The following is a 20352-nucleotide window of genomic DNA, read 5'->3' as shown; positions in this document are numbered from 1 at the left end:
AGAATGAGGGAGGATCACATTGAAAGCTATCAGGCATTGAACAGCCTAGTGGATGTGGAGACGATGTTTCAACAGTAAGAGTATATAGGACCTGAAGGCACAGACTCAGAATAGGACATCCCTTTAAAGTAGAGATCAGGAGGAATTTCTTCAGCCAGAAGCTGGTGAATCTGTGGATTTCATTGCCACAGGCAGTTGTGGAGGCCAAATCATTGGATATATTTAAAATGGAAGTTCATTGGTTCTTCATTAGTAAGGGCATCAAAGGATACAGAGAGAAGGCAGGAGAATTGACTTAGACCATAAGACCATAAGACCATAAGATATAGGAGCAGAAGTAGGCCAATCGGCCCATCGAGTCTGCTCTTCCATTCAATCATGGGCTGAGCCAATTCTTCCAGTCATCCCCACTCCCCTGCCTTCTCCCCATACTCTTTGATATCCTGGCTAATCAAGAACCTATCTATCTCTGCCTTCAATACACCCAGTGACTTGGCCTCCAGAGCTTCTCAGGGCGTCAAATTCCAGATTTACCACCCTCTGACTAAAGTAATTTCTCTGCATCTCAGTTCTAAAAGGACATTCTTCAATACTGAAGTCGTGCCCTCTTGTCCTCGAATCCCCTACCATGGTAAATAACTTTGCCATATCTAATCTGTTCAGCCCTTTTAATCTTCGGAACGTTTCTATGAGATTCCCCCCTCATTCTCCTGAATTCCTGGGAATTCAGCCCAAGAGCTGCCAGATGTTCCTTATACAGTAACCCTTTCATTCCTGGAATCATTCTCGTGAATCATCTCTGAACCCTTTCTAATGTCAGTATATCCTTTCTAAAATAAGGAGCCCAAAACTGCACACAATACTCCAAGTGTAGTCTCACAAATGCCTTATAGAGCCTCAACATCACATCCCTATATTTATTCTATATGTAGCCCCCCGGCAAGCCTCAGGGTCGCTCAACTCACTGTCGTCTAGGGAAACAGCCCTCGGACCCGCCAAACTGGGTAATTAAGTTTGTGTGGATGCTGTGTGATGTACCCCACCCTGCCAAATAACAGACAATACACCATATACAATCAAATGAATGACAGTTTATAGATATTACTGGAACTATATAATTAATAGAGATAAAATATAAAGCGCCACACTTATCAAAGTTCAATCCCTTCGTGCACGACAGTTGGAGCTCTAGTAACATCCTCTCTTCACCATTCGATCCCCTCTGACCACCTCGACCTGCCACCTGGGACCAACCACAGTGGTGGACCAGACACACCACACGAGTCTGTCTCCATCTCCTCTCCTCGCCAAAGACCCTGGATCTCGGACTCCTGCTCGGGGTTCGACCTCGTTAATTGGTTCACAGCACCTTGTCCATTCTCTTGCTCTCCATCGCGCCTTCTGCCCAAAAACCCGCGCATCACACGAACTCACAGACACACTAGAAAGAATAACATCTATCCCAATTGGTTTGTTCACACTCTTATCAATAACATAATCCAAACAAGCTGCTAGCGGGAGAACTTTCTCAGCTGTTAACATAACAAAGAAGCCATTTTAATTATAACATAACAAAGAATCCATTTTAATTAGCCTATGCAATAACATAAAAGAAGAAACCTCTACATATACCTCCAGAAATGAATGCCAACATTGCATTCGCCTTCTTCACAACTGACTCAACCTGGAGGTTAACCTTTAGGGTATCTTACACAAGGGCTCCCAAGTCCCTTTGCATCTCTGCACTTTGAATTCACTCCCCACCTAAATAATAGTCTGCCTGTTTATTTCTTCCACCGAAGTGCATGACCAGACACTTTCTAACATTGTACTTCATTTGCCACTTCTTTGCCCATTCACCTAAACTATCTAAGTCTCTCTGCAGGCTCTCTGTTTCCTCAACACTACCCGCTCCTCCACCTATCTTTGTATCATTGGCAAATTTAGCCACAAGTCCATTAATACTGTAGTTGAAATCATTAACATACATCGTAAAAAGCAGCAGTCCCAACACCAACCCCTGTGGAACTCCACTGGTAACTGGCAGCCAGCCAGAACAGATTCCCTTTATTCCCACTCTCTGTTTTCTACCGACCAGCTAATGCTCCACCCACGCTAGTAACTTCCCTATAATTTCATGGGCTCTTATCTTGCTAGGCAGCCTCATGGATGGCACCTTATCAAAGGCCTTCTGAAAATCCAAGTGCAGCACGTCTACTGCATCTCCTTTGTCTACTCTGCTTGTAATTTCTTCAAAGAATTACAGTATGTTTGTCAGGCAGGATTTTCCTTTCAGGAAACAATGCTGGCTTTGGCCTATCTTGTCACGTGGAGGGATATTAAATCAGCCATGATGGAATGGTGGAGCAGACTCAATGGAGTGAATAGCATAACTCTGTTCCTATCTCTTATGACCCTATGGTCTATGGTCTTTCTGATTCTCCAGTCTCACATAGATCTCAAAACTAATGGGTTCCCTTCCTGCTACAGGTCACTGAAACCAATCACAATTATACTCTCCCTCAATAGATATCAGTACTAATGGGATCCCTTCCTGCTGTAGGTCACTGAAACAAATCACAATTATACTCTGTCCGTAAAGTCACCATTCATTTTGTACATATCTGACAATTTCCTGCTTTCATATTATGGGGGTTTTCCTGGACACACGCAAATGCCGCCATTGCAAAGTCAAACTGTTAGGTGCCACTTTAGACTGTCTCCTTGTGTCTGAGAGAGATTGTAACTGATTTTCACACTGACACAGACTTTGTGTCATCAATGCTGTTCTGATCTGGAGACCTGCTGTGTTCAGGGATAATGTCAGACATGGCAGTTCAGGCAGATGTGAGGATGCAGAGACACAGAGAGGAAGATGATCTGCTCAGTTTGCAAACTGGTGGGTCCTGGTTGAGATACAGAATTGCTGAAATCTTCGGAGTGTTTGATTTTCAGAAGTTCACTGATTCTTTTCCACAGAACCCGTGTCTGTTCCTTTGCTTCGATTTTCACCACCAACAAGTGGCTCAAGTTGTAGGGACTCTGTATCAGTGTCCTGTGAGTCTGTCCATGGATCCCTTCCCATTCAGTACTCATGGTATGAAAAGACCCCATCTGTGGATTCAAAGATCTCTGACACAAATAAACTGGATCTACGCTGTCAATCCTTAAAATACAAAAATCATCTATATTATTGCAAAGCCTCAAATGTTAATGGAACAATGTCCAGTGAAATGGTCAACGTATCCATCTCCAACAGTGTCAGGACCTGCAGAAATGTGATTGAAGTCAACAGCATGGGTAAGTAGTGCAGGGTTTGATTCTTTATGATGGTCAATGGAGTATAACTGAGCAACTGTGGCGTGCTGGATTTTCTGTTGTTGGATCTTCACTCAGGAGCATGGAGTGTATGCTGTCACCACTTTTCAAAGAATCAACAGCCTTTTGGCACAGCAGTTCAAACCTCAGTCTCTCACCAGAGTGTCTCCTGCTTTCGATCTGCTCTCGGTGGCTGGGTGTGAATGTGGTAATTTTTTCGGCCATTCATTAAGATAGTCCTTCCAAGGTAAACTACCGCAAGATGCAAAGTAAATCCATTATCAAAGTACATATATGTCACCATATTCTACCCTGAGTTCCATTTTCCTGCAAACATTCACAGTAGAAACAAATACATAAAACAGAAGCAATGAAAAACACACAATCCAAGATGGACAAACAACCAATGTGCAAAAGACACATACAAATACAAAAGGATCAAATTATTAACACGTAAATAAATAATTAATGTTGAGAGCATTAGTTGGTAAGTCCTTGGAAGCGAGCAGTTCAGTGTTGAAGTGAGTGAAGGTATCCATGCTAGTTCAGGAGCCTAATGGTTGAAGGGTAATAACTGTTTCTGACCCTGCTGGTGTGACACCTCCTGCCCAATGGCAGCAGCGTGAGGAGAGCATGGCCTGGATGGTAGCAGTCCTTAATGATGGATGCTGCTTTCTCGTGGCAGAGCTCCTTATAGACTTTTATCCATGTTTGCTCTACCTGAATTTATTAACAATTATCTGTGCTGCATTTGAGAGAAAATGGGCTGAGTCATAAAATCAAAGCAGTTGTACCTTGATAAAATGAGCAGAAATCACATGGATTGTGAATGTTTGTGTCCTGAAAGCCAACATATCTTTCTCTAATAGATGGAATTGAGAGATGTGACCTCAAAAAACTGTGTATCCTAGTTCACTGAGTCTCCAAGCAAAAGTGTAGATAGACTGAACTCAAATGAATCCTATAATGAGTAGCTTCAAGAAACATTATTGAAGAGGGAAGGGTTATATTGGAATCATTCAACCACTCAACCAATGGAGACTTGGATAAATTATATTGGGCCTTACTATTTCCCCAATTCAGCTAATCAGAAATACTTAGGAAAAAATTAGTATTGCTTAGACTGGGGCAATAACAATAATGTAGATAATTTCCTAAATGGTAATAGAATAGAAAGGGGGGGAAATATAATGAGTTTTGAATATCTTTGTACATCTTTCAGTGAAGGTAAACCATGCAGATGCAGCAGGGCATAAGGCATGCAAATTGTATTCGGACTTTCAGAGAGATTTGAGTAAAGGAACAAGCATGAAACACTGTAATGATACAGGGATTTTATCAGTTAGGACCAAAGTTCAAATACATTTATTATCGAAGTATGTATACCATATACAACTTTCTGATTTGTCTCCTTGCAGGCAGCCACATAACAAAGAAACCTAATAGAACTGCAGAAAAAAAAAGATACCATTCAAACAATGATAGTAAGCAAATAGCATTCAGGAGTGAAATTCATGCAAGTGAGTCCACAGCCATGAAGCCAGTCACAACCCGTCTCAGAGCCTGTTAGTTGCAGGCCACAGCCTCAGTTCAATGCTGAGATGAGTAAATCTTGCAGAGCATTTAGCCTCACTTCAGCCAGTCCCTCTCATCCAGCCCTGACACCCGGACCTTTTCAATCTGGCCTGGTGCTTAAATCGGTCACATATTGACTTGTTCCTTGCTCTCGGGCCACCAGCATTGTCAGCAGATTTGAGCCAATGAACGATGTTCTTGTTATGGAAGGCGGCAAGCAAAGGATCAGCAGACTGATTTCTGGAATGTCACAAGTGACAAAAGATCAGAGATTTGGTTGATAAGGTTTTTATTTGCTGGAGTGTAGAAGGCTGAGAGGTGATCTCATAGAAACTTGCAATATTTTAGCAGGGTGATAAGCAGGTAGGTTGCCTCCAATGCCAGGGAATACAGGACAGTGCATGGAATCTGAGAATAATCTAAGGGTGAGCTATGAGGGGTGATTGATAAGTTCGTGGCCTAAGGTAGAAGGAGTCAATTTTAGAAAACCTAGCACATTTGTTTTTCAACATAGTCCCCTCCTACATTTACACACTTAGTCCAGCGGTCGTGGAGCATTTGGATCTTGGACCTCCAGAAAGTGTCCACAGCAGGGATGATTTTTATGTTTGTGGCCTATGGTAGGTGGAGATGAGTAACACAGCTCTAGTTTCATGCACATGCAGTTCAACTCTTTGAGTGATTATGTACAAAGTTTGAAGTTAATAATTCATCTCCTTTTACCTTAGGCCACACATTTATCAATCACCCCAATGAGTTATTTATTAACTTCAAACTTTCTGTATAATCACTCAAGGAGTTGAACTGCATGTGCATGTAACGAGAGCTGTGTAACGCTGTAACGCATCTCCTTCTACCTTAGGCCACGAACTTATCAATCACCCATGCTGTGGACACTTTCTGGAGGTCCAAGATTCTTATGTTCCACAACCGCTGGACTAAGTGTGTAAATGTAGGAGGGGACTATGTTGGAAAATAAGTGTGCTAGGTTTTCTAAAACGGACTCCTTCTACCTTAGGCCATGAACTTATCAATCATCCCTCATATTTAAGACTGCGACTAGGAAAGATTTCTTCTCCCAGAAAGTGATGAACATGTATTCAAGTAAGATCTAGTTACTTTTTTCAGAGGTGGAGAGATTAAGAGATATGGGAAACAATTACTCTCCCAGAAATACTGGAGATCAGAGGGTTTATTGAAAGGTAAAACAGGGGTGAGGCAGGGGTGTGTGCTAGTGCCAGTGCTCTTTAACATCTTCCTCTTGTGTGTTACCAAGCTTCTCCACAACAAGACTGAAGACATCAGCAGTGTGGCAGTGGACGTCAGATTAGATGGCAACCTCTTTGACATTGGGAGGCTCCACACAACCACCAAACTCCGTGGAGAGCAGGACCTGGAACTGCAGTATGCAGACCACTGTGCTCTTGTGGCCCATACTCCAGAGGATCTTCAGACTGTCCTTGCTGTGGTGGTGAGAGCGTACAGCACGATTGGGCTGACTGTCAATACCACTTTGCCAGTGGAGTACCAGCATCCCACCCACTCTACCTGCCTTCACTGTTGGTGATGAAAAGCTGTTAGTAGTGCCATCTTTCAAATATCTGGGGAGCATTCTGTCTGAGGATAGCGGCATTGACAACGACATCCAGAGCCGCATTAAACAGGCATCAGCTGCCTTTGGGAAACTTCAGCGTAGAGTCTTTCAGAACAGGAGTCTTTGTCCCTCCACAAAGGTCGCCGTATACCAAGCAGTCTGTGTCACCACCCTCCTTTATAGCTGTGAAGTATGGCCTACGGCCATCACATCAAGTCCTTGGAGTGCTTTCACATAAGCTGCCTCCAGTGTGTCCTGGGAATTACTTGGCGTGAGCGGGTGTCTCACACTGAAATACTCGTAAAGACCAACTGCAGAAGTATGGAGGCCATGATCACCCAGCGTCAGCTGCAATGGCTGGGGCACGTGATAAGGATGCCCCCATGCCAGCTAACCCGCAGAGTGTTATACGGCCAGCTACATCATGGTCGACGCTCAGCTGGAGGGCTGAAAAAGTGCTATAAGGATCAGATGAAGAATGCTTTAAGGAAGTGCAAGATCAGACCCAAGGACCTGGAGGATGTTGCTGCTGACCGTATCACTTGGCGACAGCTGTGTAGGGACGGGGTTCGTATTCTGGGGATGGAAAGAACAACCAGAAGACAGCAGAAGAGAGCCAGGAGAAATGCAGCCATGGTTTCCACCACTACTACATATGCATGTTCCACCTGCAATAGAGCTTGTGGGTCCAGGATAGGACTGTATAGTCATCAAAGGTCACACCGTTAAAGGAGTGGACGTTGTCATCCGATTTCGATGGACAACCAAAGAAGAAGAAAGTCGGTATTCACCAATAATATCAGAATGGTGATGGGAAAACTGATGTGACTGAAAACCAATAAATCTCCAGGTTCTGATACTCTACATCCCAGAGGACATAAGGAATTGGCATGAGAAAACTATAGATGCATTATCGGCCATATTTAATTCCAATGGACAGGAGAGATGCTAACCCTTCTATTTTAAAAAAGGAGGTACAGAGAAGAGTGGAAATTATAGAGCAACTAGCCTGACATGAGTTATCAGGAAATGTGGTGAAGCAGGACAAAAGGCAAAACCAAAATATTGAATTGGTCTTGTGTTTCTTTGTGCCCATTATAAATTCTCCCATTTCGGTCTATTAGATGGCCAATATTTGTTTTAGTTAATCTTCTCTTCACATATCTATAGAAGTTTTCACATAGGTATATATGTTCCCTGTAAACCTGCTCATGTTCTGTATTTTCAATGCTTTAATCAATTACTTTGTTTTGTCATGAATTCTAAACTACTTCTAATACTCAACTTTGCTGTTTCTACCAAACATTTCACATTTCGTTGAACCTAATAGATCTACAAATCTCATTTGAGAGTCGTGCTCAACAGTCTAAAAGCTTCAGAGGGGATCTCTTTAATACATGAAATATTCCCTGAGGGATGGATGGAGTTTATGTTGAACTCCTTGCCTGCTCTCCTTCTTCCTCTGGTGCTCCCCTCCCCCTTTCTTTCTCCCTAGGCCTCCCATCCCATGATCCTTCCCTTCTCCAGCCTTGTACCCCTTTTGCCAATCAACTTTCTAGCTCTTAGCTTCATCTGTCCCCCTACAGTCTTCTCCTATCATTTCGGATCTCCTCCTCTCCCTCCTACTTTCAAATCTCTTACTATCTCTTCTTTCAGTTACACCTGACAAAGGGTCTCGGCCCAAAACGTCGACTGTACCTCTTCCTAGAGATGCTGCCTGGCCTGCTGGGTTCACCAGCATTTTGTGTGTGTTGCTAGAATTTTCAGCATCTGCAGATTTCCTCGTGTTTATGTACAAATGATTGCACTTAATTGGAGTTTGTACTGAGGAACAGCCTTTTCATTGAGAAAACGTCCTGCATTATCCTGTTGGATAAAAAGTGTACTTGAACCATTATCTGCCTGAATACTCAAGCACAGTTATGACCACGCCCCTGCAGAGGGTGATGGGGCCCCGGAAAGAAGTCTCCCCATGGCTGGCAGAGGCCAGCTCCCTGGCTGGAACTTCCCCTTATGATTGGGATTACAGTTCCCTCAGTCCAAGTCCCCAGCGGCATCTCCACACCACCAGTACCTGAATACGGGAAAGAATCCAAATTGTCAGTGAATGTAATTGGGTGCTCAGGAGAACAGCAATAAGCATAACACCACTACAGCACCAGTGATCAGCGACCGGAGCCCAATTCCCACCACTGTTGCAAGTTGTTTGTGCATTCTCCCAGTGACTGTGTGGGTTTCCTCTGGGTACTCTGATTTCCTGTCACGTTCCAAAGGCACACGGGCAAGTATTAGTAATTCATAGGCAAGCCATTTTGGTGCTGGAAGCATGGAACACTTGCAGGCTTCCCCCAGAAAATATGCTGTGTTGGTTGTCATTGCTAACAATGCATTTCACTGTGTGATCTGATGAACATATGACAAATAAATCTCATCTTTAATCTTTAAATGTGTATTGGATAACAGATCACCTTTGGTCTACCGTGCTCAAGTACCCATTGGTCCACCGATTGTGCTCTCTTGTTTTTGCAAATACAAAGCAGATAAAATTTAATTTGATTTTCTTTTAACAGGGCCAATCCATTTCTGTGAAAATACTGTGACAGAATCTACGACAACTACACAAGGGGAAGAATCTAAATCAGATAAAATGTAAAGTATAAGTTTCTCTCTACGGCTGGTTTCACTGCTACTCCTTCCAAATAGAGCCAGTTGGGAGAGAAATCTGTTTCTCTTTAACTGGTATTAAAAACATTTGACATGATTAACTTCAATGAAATGATGTGTTGGAAACTGATTTTCTTGTACAGGTGTCAAGCCTGAGATCAAAGATAATCTTCTTACCCTAAATATTCTGAGTACTAAAGTCATTGTTGTATATTAGAACAACAGGCCCTTCAGCCTGACTCGTCCAAGCCAAACAAGGGTCCAGACAGCCGCAAAACAAAGAAAACCATGGAAACCATTCAAAGAAGAGGTTCGGCTACATGGTCAGCAACTCTGTCTGTCAGAGAAGAAGCCACCAATCAATTCTTTAATGTAACAGTTCCAATGAAATGTTTGTAAAAGAACATGTGAGGGTTCCCAAATAGCCCGGACAATAGTTACTCTTTAACCAAATCGCTATCATTGGTCGTGGTCACATTTCTACTTGTGAGACCTTGCTGTGAGCAGATCGGCTATTGCAATTTCCCACACTGTCAACAGTGTCTAATGTTCATTTTCTGATCTGCAGACATCCTGAATGCATGAAAAATGCTGTGTAAATGTCAGACTTTACAAATGGCCAAGAATAAGTTTCAAACCAGGACTGACCCTTTCCTATTCTTTACCACAGGCCTACTTACATAATTGTGCTCAGTGTCGTTGGAACTCTTCTCATACTACTTGTCATTTGTCTACTTTGCTACCTGAAGAGAAAAAACAGGGGTAGGTTTCTTTTTTCCTTTAATTATTTCATGATGAATATGATAACTAGCAGCTGAACCTTAAAGAACTTGATTTCGTTGCCGTCAACAAAAAGCCAGGATTAGAGTGCCAATTTGTTGGTTTACAACACATGATAAAATGGTGTTGCTTCCACTGAACCTGGTGACTCCATTATTCCTGAAACATCAGGTGATGGAATCTCACCTCAGGTGTGGAATGGCAGAGAACCAAGAGGCTGGGTTGAAGAAAGATTTAGGTGGTCTCACTGTTGTACTCAGTTTTGGGGAATTAGCTGTTGTATTTGAAGGTGTATTCCATAAGCTGTTCCTCAGTACAACTTCCAAATTAAAAGCAATCATTTGGACAATGTATGTGTAAACTCATTCTCTCATGTCATTCTCAAAAAAAAAAGATCAGGTGTATCTTTCACCTATCTACCACTCACTATATATCACTGGACAAAGTACCCTGCTCTCATTGGTTGCTGTAGATTAAGTCACGGGTCTGCTTTGCTGAGATGATCCTGAGATGGGCACCACGGTAGCGTAGGGGTTAGCACCACACTGTTACTCCTTGGGGCTTTTTGGAGATCGGAGTTCAATTCCGATGTTGTTCTGTACAGAGTCTCTGTGTCCAGCCCATTGAACGTGTCTCTGGGTGCTCCAGTTTCCTCCCACTCTCCAAAGAGAGTTATATGGTCATTGTAAATTGTTCCATGATTGGATTAAGTTTAATCAGGCTTGTCGGGGTCACTGGGTCAGCGTGGCACAAAGGGCCAGAAGGGTTTACTCTGTGATGTATAAATAAATAAATAAGTAATCTTGTGTCCTTTAAGTAGACTTTGTAAACCATTGAAGAGAACTGTGAGTACAGAGATCATCTCTGTGTTATTATTAGATGGGGAAATGGAGTTGAACACTGGAAAATAAAGCCCCTGCAGCCTCCAACTCACTGGCTGAAAATTAAGACAACTAATATTTCAACTGCTCCCCGTGATTTAGTTTCTGGCCTCTCTCTCTCTCTCTCTCCCCAACAAACCAGACAATTACTTTCAGCGTAGTATTATCCCCTAGCCAGTGTTTATTGCAAAGATCTGAACCAAAGGAATGCATTCTTTTCCAAAGAGAAATTCCCTAAATATTCCCTGAGATATAGGCAGAAAAGTGCTAGGGATGCACAGCATGTCAGATGGCAGCTATGGAGAGAGGAACAGCTGATCCTTCAAGGCAATGGTCTTGCATCAGAACTGGAATATGTGAGCAATAACGAGTCTTGAGATGCAGAGGAAGTACGGAAGGAAGCACAAAAGAGAGGGTTTCTGAGGGAGTACAGGACAGAATAAGTTCATAAGGAATGATGACGTGTGAGACAAAAGGTGGGTAGTAATAGGATAAATGAAGATTTAAAGATGGGCAGGCTTTGAGATTTGATTTCTGCATCGGTGACATTATCCTCATCAGTAATAGAATGTACTGCTCTTGATTTCCTTTGAAATTTCTCTTTATATGGTTAACTACCATTAATTAAAAAATGGGAAGCAGGATTTGGGAAATAAAATCTGTTCACAATTCAACTTGCACTATTCTGCCCTCACTCAAGGGTTTTCCCTATTTTTTAGACTAGACAGATAGATAAACTCCAGTCCAGGTGTAGTTGTAGTCTGAAGGTGGTTTTATTGGTCACCAATGCATTGCAGTGCACAAGGAGCTGAGTAAAAAGACAATGCTTCTAGCTGTTCTCACAAGAGATGGATTCAAATGTTGATTAAAATTCCTTTGACTCATCACAAGTTGTTTCTGATAAATGAACGAATAAGTACACAAGTGATTATAAAAAGGCCAACCTAATGTCAAAGGTCAATTGCTTAGAAACACAGTAGTAAGGAATGAAAAACTGCTGTAAACTTACAAGTAAGCAGTGATATCTAGTGGCTAGAAATAAAATAGCAAACTATATCAGGAAGGAACATGAGATTCACTAATAGTCTAAGGCCATCAAAGCCGTTCATTGAGGATGGGACATTCGGTTTCCATATGAAATTGTTTATCTTGGTGTTGAATTTGAAAGGATTTATGGTCAGTTGGTAAATGAGATGATTTTTATTTTGGGCAGTTTGTTCCTCCTGCCTGAGGGACAATCTACCACAGAGTCCTGGGGAGATCAGTGAGATGTTCATGGGACAGTGTGAATATTGTCAGGTAATCTGCTCCATCATATTGTGAAGGAGAAATATTCTCTAAGCACACACACACAGACAATGAAGGAAATGTAGGTAAATCAGACAGAATTTGTAGCAATAAAAAGAAAGATAAAATTTCAAATCCAAAACCTTTATCATAATGTTCAAAGATGATAAACGTTAGTTTTCAGTAGCAGAGAAGGTGAGGTAAAAAACAATATGATCCTTTCTGAACATTGTGCAGTAACCAGAGCAGAGGTTTGCTCTGTGTGAAGAATCACTACTGTGTTGCAGCTGGGGTTCCCGTGGTTCTGAGATTCAGTATGGGTGTCATGGTAACCTAGTGGTTCATGTGAAGCTATTACAGCTCGGGGCGTTCTGAAGTTTGCAGTTCAATTCCAGTGCCGTTCTGAAAGGAGTCTCTGTATGTCCTCCCTGTGGGATGCATGGATACACTCCGGGTCCTCCAGTTTCCTCCCACAGTCCAAAGACGTACCGGGTAGGTGAATTGGTCAATGGAAATTGCACCATGATTAGGTTACGGTTAATCTGGTTTGTCCAGGGTTGCTGGGGAAGGCTGAAATTGCCTGCTGTGTGCTGTATCACTAAATAAACAAATAAATAAATCTTTATGTCTGTTCCTGACATGGAATTTTTAGCAGTAATGTTGTATTTTCCAGAATCTAAGCACAACACAACTCACGGAGAAGGCAACAAGGATACCCAGGTACGGACTTGAAGTATAAATTGTCTGAATGCTTCAGAATGTTTAGAAATTGGATTACATGGGAGTTTACAGCTCATTAATCCCCACTAGTCCAGTCTAGTATTTATATTAGACACAAACCTCCGAACCCCCCCTCATTGATTTCTATTGGCCTATCCTTCGGGTTATTTGTCTCTTTCTGTTCTGCTCATCCAGCTTTTCCTAAAGTGCGTCTATAATATTTTACCTGACTGTTCATCTAAGTGGCTCCAGTCTTTATTATCATTACTGAATGGTGAAGAGTGAGATTGGTCCTTTCTCTACTGTTAGAGATGGAGCATCTAATTGTGTAAATCTGTCTTTGGGTTCAATGGCTTTTCAGTTTACATTTTGTATATTCCCTCTGAGTCTCAAACTCAATGTGAAATCAGAAAAAATGGGTCAGATCAATTAAGAATAACAATTTTAGAGATGACACAGTAGCTTAGTGGTTAGTGTAACACTAAACAGCGCCAGTACCTTGGGTTCATTTCCACTCCTCTCTGTAAGGAGGTTTTATGTTCTCTCCGTGACCGTGTGGATTTCCTCTGGGTGCTCTGGTTTCCTCCCACATTCCAAAGAGGTTAGTATGTTAATTTGGTCACATGAGTTTAATTGGGTAATACGGGCTTGTTGGGCCAGAATGGCCTGTTACCAAGCTGTATCTTTAAATAAGTATCTGTCCTGTGCTGACCTCACCCACCCACTTTCTCACCCTACCCCTCAATCCTGACACCAGTATGAATATTCTATTGACCCTTAGGTCTGTTATCAACAATCTTTGTTCATGATATTTTCCACAGTTTTCAGCTTGCTTGTTATTATTACCTTCAATAATTAATGTTCTAATTGATTTAATTTTTCCAAATTGAATAATTAAGGTCAATATCATCAAAGAGCTTTCTCAATTTCACAATTTCATCAGTTGCTTTTCACTTTTCCAAAGGTAACTAACTGCAGAGTGGAGATTGCTGAAGGATTCTGCTCTGCCGTACATTTTCCCTTCTTTGCATCACGTTCTCTCCAAGAGCTGTACCCTCAGAGAACTGTTTGTTCCTCTTGTGCATCCTCCAGTCTTGGAATCCCACTACCAATGTCGGTAGCTTCAGCTGCCCAAATCCCACACACTAGACTTAACACCATGAACTCCTGCAATTCTGTCCTCTTAACTTTTGTTCATTAGAGATACAGCAGAGTAACCGGTCCTTCCGACCCACGAGCCACCTAATTACACCCATGTGATCAATTAACCTCCTACAACAAACCATTTAGACTGTAAATCCTAAAAATATTGTAATTTGCCCAAATAATTCTCAAGTTCATTTTGAAACTCTTCTCTTGCTAAACTCTGTGAAACACCTTGGACCAGCTTAGCATGTTGGTGTTGTAAAGCAACATGCTGTTGTTGCCCAGTTAGTAGTGGGTCCTGACTGAGGATCACAGTCATTGAGTCATAAGCTGTTATCAACCACTCTGGAAAATTAAATTCTAGAAGTTGAGGGTTTATTTAAAGGATCAGGGTTTATTTAAAGAGAGAAAACTGAGGGTGATCTAGTAGATGTGTTCAAGACTATCCAATTGTTTTACAGGATAGTGAAGGTGTTTCCACTTACAGATCAGAAAAGAACTTGAGTTATGAACATAGGATAGTTATTTTTAAAAATTGGAGGAACTTAAAACCGTAAGATCATATGGTATAGGAGCAGAATTAGGCCATTTGGCCCATCAAGACTGTTCCACCCTTCAATCATGACTGATTTATTTTCCTTCCACCCTATTTTCCTGCCTTCTCCCAGTAACCTTTCACACCCTCACCTTTCACATTCAACAGACATAAAATAGATCTTGGAAGTTATTTATCATTTCAGGAACTGGCCATGATGGAAGAAAACATCGTTTATGCAGATCTACACCATGTTCGAAGCAATGAGGCAGCTGCCCAGTTGGCTAACAGTGAAAATGGAAATGTGTATGCCAACGTGAAATTTAAAAGAAGATCAAGAGCAGTGCACTCTTTTACTGATGAGGACAGTGTCACCTACGCAGATATCAAATTTCAGAGCCAACCCGCAAGGCCCAAACGGAAAACTTCCTCTCCTCGTACCCCACAGGACTTGGAATAAGCTTGATAAAGTAATTATGTGGATGAATTAAGGCAGAAGAGTTGCGCTCAGAGGCCACTTTATTAGGTACACCTGTTGATGCTTGTTAATGAAAATATCTAATCAGCCAATCATGTAGCAGCAACTAGATGCATAAAAGCATGTATGTCAGTGTGTTCTGCATTGAAAAGTGTTCTTCTGCACACCACTGTTGTAACACATGTTTATTTAAATTACTGTCACCTTCCACCAGTCTGGCCATTGTCCTCTATAAGACCTCTTTATTTAATCTTTCTTCTGGTTCTTCTGGGAGTCAGGAAGGATGTGCATCTTAATTCTAATGATTGTTTATTTTAAACTACAAACAAACAGACAAATACAAAGCAAAATAAATTAAGAGCTGAGTAACAAAGTAAGAGGTAAATGAACAGCAAAGAATACAAAGGCAAAAAGATGGCACCTCTGAAAAATCCATTACTTTTATAGCTAAGTAGAATTCCTTATAGAGAAAAAATGGCTTAATACAATACATAATTGAAACAATTACCTCACGTGGGTAATGTGCTAATACTTACCCAGTGAAAAATGAGAAAAATGATAAACCATGAGTTTAACTGCTATAACGCTTTCTGCCAATGAGTGGGGACAAACCAGCACGTACGGTGAAAAATACGTGAGTTTTTTAAAAAGTACAGATCTTATAGAAAGAATTACTTTAAAAATGCAGTGGTTTCCAACACCTCTGACCTCTCTCAGTAACAAGGCATTTGCACGCATAGAACTGCCACTCACTGGATCTTTTTTTTTGTTAATCGCTTATGTCACATTTCTTCTCCATTCCAATGTTTGTTCTGAACAACAACTGAACCTCTTGACCAGATCTGCATGCTTTTATGCATCACATTGCTACCACATGATTGGCTGATTAGGAATTTGCGTTATGAGCAGGTGAACAGGTGTACCCAATCGAGTGGCCACTGAGTGTAACTCTTTTGCTTTAATCTATCCACATAATTACTTTGTCAAGCTTTTTTCTGAGCTGCTTCTTCCACCCAGGCCCCTTTCTAGCTCCTCTTCATCAGCAAGTATGACCTATTGGAAGCAAGGGTCTGAGTCTAGATCTCTCTGTGTTACTGCCCGTTCAGCTGCTGGCATTTTGGGCACCAATGAATGTCCTCCATCTCTGGTGGTGTTCAGGGCTTCCTTCATCATGTCAGTAGCTTCCTCTCAGTTTTCACTCTTGGTAGCTGGGCAAATCCCAGGTTGAGAATCAGCAATACCATCTCACTCAGATGCAGAAGGACTCTTCATTGCTGTTTCTATAACAGTTTTGTTTTACCTGTCAGGGTTGTTAGCCCTGAGCTGAAACCCCGAACCTGGAGGACCGGTGGACCACTCTTAGTCTGGCCTCTGCACTTTGACCTGATTGGCAAGGATAACCCTACCAAGAGACAAAGCATAGCTCTCTGGGTCACTGAGGCACACAAGCCTTCAAACCTTGACAAGGTTGTGGTCCTCTTGGAGGCTAGATCACCCCTACAAATGTCAAAATGCCCTTGCTCCTCTTTCTGAGTTCTACAATATTCACTCAAGACACACCCTCCTCAGTCATAACTTTTTTCACCTATTTAAATGCTAACAGAGTGATTATCATGTTCCAATTATACAGAGCCCTGGTAAGACTGCATCTGGACCATTTTGTGTTTCTTTCCACCTGAGGAAGGATACAGTTACAATGGATTGAGTACAGCAAACTTTTCCCAGAAGGATTCTTGGGATTTTGAGTTTGTTATATAATGAGAGATTGCTGTATGAGACTGACTGGAAATCTACTCTCTCACCTTTTGAGGCAAATTCAGCGAAACAAAGAATATAGAATGTAGATCATATCAAGGTATAACACAGGGAAAGGCCCTTTGGCTCATCCTGTCTGTGCTGACCATTATTCCAGTCCAACTAATTCCATCTGTCTGCACGTTCTTACCTGTCCATGTGTCTGTTTAAATACCTTTTCAATGTTGCTATTGTATCTGCTTCCACCACATCCCTTGGTAGACAATTCCAGGCACTACTTATACTCCCTGTGTATTTAAAAAAAATGTCTCTCACATCCCCTTCAAAGTTTCTACTGTACACCTTAAATGTGGGTCCTTTTGTATTTTACACTTCTACCCTGGAAGCTATGACTATCTCTCCTATCTATGCCTTTCGTAATTTCACACCTTTCCAATAGCTCGCCCCTCAGGCTCTGACACTCCAACTTGTCCAAGCTCCCCATATAGCTATTACACTCTAATCCAGGCAAAACCATGGTTAACCTCTATTGTACAGACATCTCCGAAGCCTCCACATTCTTTCTATAGCATGAAGACCGAAACTACAGTCAATTACTCTAAGTATTGCCAAAGTTTTACACAGTTGCAACATGACTTGCCAACTTTCATACTCAATGCTGGCAAGCATGCCATACACTGCCTTTACTGCCCTGCTCACTCGCATTGTTACTTTCGGGAGCTGTGGACTTGCATGTCACAATCTCATTGTAGATCAGTGCTCCACAGCGTCCTGCCAGTAACTATATAATTTTGTCTTGCATTTTACCTCCCAAAATGCAACACCTCATGCTTGCGTGATTTGAAGTCTATATGTCTTTTCTCTGTCCCAATTCCCAGCTGATCTATATCTTGCTGTATCCTTCGACCACATTCTTCACTATCCACAGATCCTACAATTTTATTTTGTCTACAAAACTACCTATATTTTCATGCAAATCATTTATATCTATTACAAGCAACAGAGATCCAAGCACTGAATCTTACAGAGCTCCACTGGTCACAGGCCTCCAGTCAGATAATCACCCCTCCACCATGGCCTTAGTTGTCTGTCAACATGCCAACTTTGCTTCTAACTTACAAACTCACTATGGATCCTGTGTTACTTGATTTTCTGGACCAGCATAATATGAAGGACCATGACAAAAGATTTACAACAGACCATGTGTAAAACATCTACTACATTCCCCTTATCAGTCATTTTCTTCACTGCTGTGTATTATCCAGGAGTTATAAAATTATAGAGATAATTGGTATTAATTAAAAATGGGAGCAAAGCTTCCTGAAGTACAATGTAATCCACTGATTGTCAAAGAGTTTTGAAACCAATCACTGAGTGTGAGACATTCTGATTCTAAAGCAACATACACAGAAGGCTGGAGGAACAGGCAGCATCCACGGGAGTGAATGAACAGTCGATGTTTGGGTCCGAGATTCTTCATCAGGAGTGGAAAGGAAGGGTGAAGATGCCAGAATAAAAAGGAGGGGGAGGGAAAGGAGGATAGCTGGAAGGTGAAACCAGGTGAGTTTGAAAGATAAAGGCTGGAGAAGAAGGGCTGGACTCTGATAGAAGAGGAGAGTGGACCATAGGAGAAAGGGAAGATGGAGGGGTCCCGGGGGAGGTAGAGGCAGTTAAGAAAAGGTAAGAGGCCAGAGTGGGGAATTGAAGAAGAGTGAAGGGGGAAGGACTTTTATTTAACAGGATGGAGTAACCAATATTCATGCTATTAGGTTAGCGGTTAACCAGATGAAATATAAGGTGTTGCTCCTTCACCCTGAGGGTGGCCTCGTCTGATTCTATACCACCCCAGTGTGAGACAATAGAAGAATGGTGATATTAAATTGCACTTAATCAAGCCTTCAGGATAAAATCAGGGGAACCATTAAGTGGCCGTCTCCTGAATTAATACAGTATTAAAGGCCTTTGTATAGTCAGGGGGTCATTGCTCAACTTTGCAATAAAAAATATACATTTTGGGTGCCTGGTGCTTATGCTGAGATGCTCTTGGACCAGCCACAAGTCTATTAAAATTCAGATATGCTGTTCATTTGGGATGTCCTTCCATTATAAATATGCAATTCTGCAAAAGCTGCCAGTCTATTTTTAAGAATTAAAGTTAAGGATTAAGTAACAATAGCTATTAAATTGCATTTATTCACTGTTTGTTGTCTTTTTATTTACAAGGTATAAAGCATCACTGTTCTGATGCTTGGAGAGAGCAGAAATAGACTCTCTCAATCTGCTGTGTTGAATAAAGTTCTTCTGTATCTCACATGTTCAGTGTCCATGTGGCTCAGTTCAGCACTCACAACAATCTCGTAGAGTTACAGAGCAATACAGCGTGGATAAAGGCCTTTCGGCCCAGTCTGTCCATGCTGACTGCAGTGCCCACCCCAGCTGCTCCCAGTTCAGGTGGGAGAAGTCTAGTGAACATACACCAGTGCACAGCGAGGGATCAGCAGGGCAAAGGGTGAGCAGTTTCAAGTTCCTCAGTGTCAACATCTCTGAATATCTATCCTGGGCCCAACATATTGATGCAATTACAATGGAGGCACAATGGCGGCATATTTCATCGGAAGTTTGAGGAGACTTGGTATGGCGTCAGTGATACTCACAGATTTCTACAGATGTACGGTGGAGAGCATTCTAACTGAATCCATCACTGTCTGGCATGGAGGGGTAATTGTACAGTAAAATCTGCAGAAAGTTTAAACTCAGCCAATTCCATCGTGGGCACTATCTTCCCACAATCAAAGACACTTTCAAAAGGTAATGCCTCAAAAAAACAGTATACATCATTGAGGACCCTCTTTACATAGGGCATGCCCTCTCCTCATTGCTACCATCAAGGAGAATGTACTCAAGCCTTAAATCAAACACTCATTGTTTCAGGAACAGCTTCAAACCCTCAACCAGCAGATTGGTGAATGGACAGTGAACCCATGAACACTATAACACTATTTTTTCCTCCTTTATGCATTTAATTTAATTATTTTTCACACTTTCACAATACTTTCTGTAAATTTCAGTGTTTTAATAATTAATACACTGAAACTTGCAATAGGTATATATATATATATATATATATATATATATATAGTAATTTACAGTTTTTTATTATTATGTCTATCAATGAAACTCTGATGTGAACCATCAAATTTCACGACATAGGGCAGTGATATTAAACCGGATTCTGATTCTCATTTCCTGCATTCAGCCCACATCTCTCTGAGCCCTGCCACTCCATGTACCTATCCATGTGCTTCTTAAATGGGTACGTTTGTACCTGCCTTATCACTTCCTCTGGAAGACTCTGCAACTCAAACTTCTGCTGCCTTGCAGTAATACCCACTCATGGGTAAGGCTTGGGGAGTATCTGGAGCTGGAGTCCCTATTCCAGTCCGACATTGAGTTCAATACTGATTGGCAACTCCTGTGATGCCGCTGGTGCCAAACTGTATTTATATCTGCCATTCCTTTGGAATCATTGGCTGTGTGAAGAAGGCGAGCCTGCTACATGGGCAACAGCTTACACTCTATATTGTACTGGCTTGCTTATCATGTAGACTGCTGGGACACA

The 20352-nt window shown here is 41.7% G+C and overlaps 2 protein-coding genes across 2 annotated transcripts in view; one reads left to right on the top strand and one right to left on the bottom strand.

Annotated features, from left to right (window-relative positions):
• LOC134355435 (uncharacterized) overlaps positions 1 to 18950 on the top strand; it is a 68521-nt gene extending 49571 nt beyond the window's left edge. The window contains exons 9-13 of the mRNA XM_063065304.1: positions 2980 to 3300; positions 9058 to 9136; positions 9822 to 9913; positions 12773 to 12819; positions 14706 to 18950. Of these exons, the coding sequence (XP_062921374.1) occupies positions 2980 to 3300; positions 9058 to 9136; positions 9822 to 9913; positions 12773 to 12819; positions 14706 to 14960 (794 nt within the window). The 3' untranslated portion in view covers positions 14961 to 18950. The remainder of the gene's footprint in view (positions 1 to 2979; positions 3301 to 9057; positions 9137 to 9821; positions 9914 to 12772; positions 12820 to 14705) is intronic.
• LOC134355857 (uncharacterized) overlaps positions 1 to 20352 on the bottom strand; it is a 545005-nt gene that overhangs the window by 192081 nt on the left and 332572 nt on the right. The gene's annotated exons all lie outside the window — the stretch shown is intronic.

Source organism: Mobula hypostoma, chromosome 13, assembly GCF_963921235.1.
Source record: "Mobula hypostoma chromosome 13, sMobHyp1.1, whole genome shotgun sequence".
Classification (NCBI taxonomy): Eukaryota; Metazoa; Chordata; class Chondrichthyes; order Myliobatiformes; family Myliobatidae; genus Mobula; species Mobula hypostoma.
The sequence above is the reverse complement of the archived record's forward strand: the minus strand, read 5'-3'. Positions and strand labels throughout refer to the sequence as shown.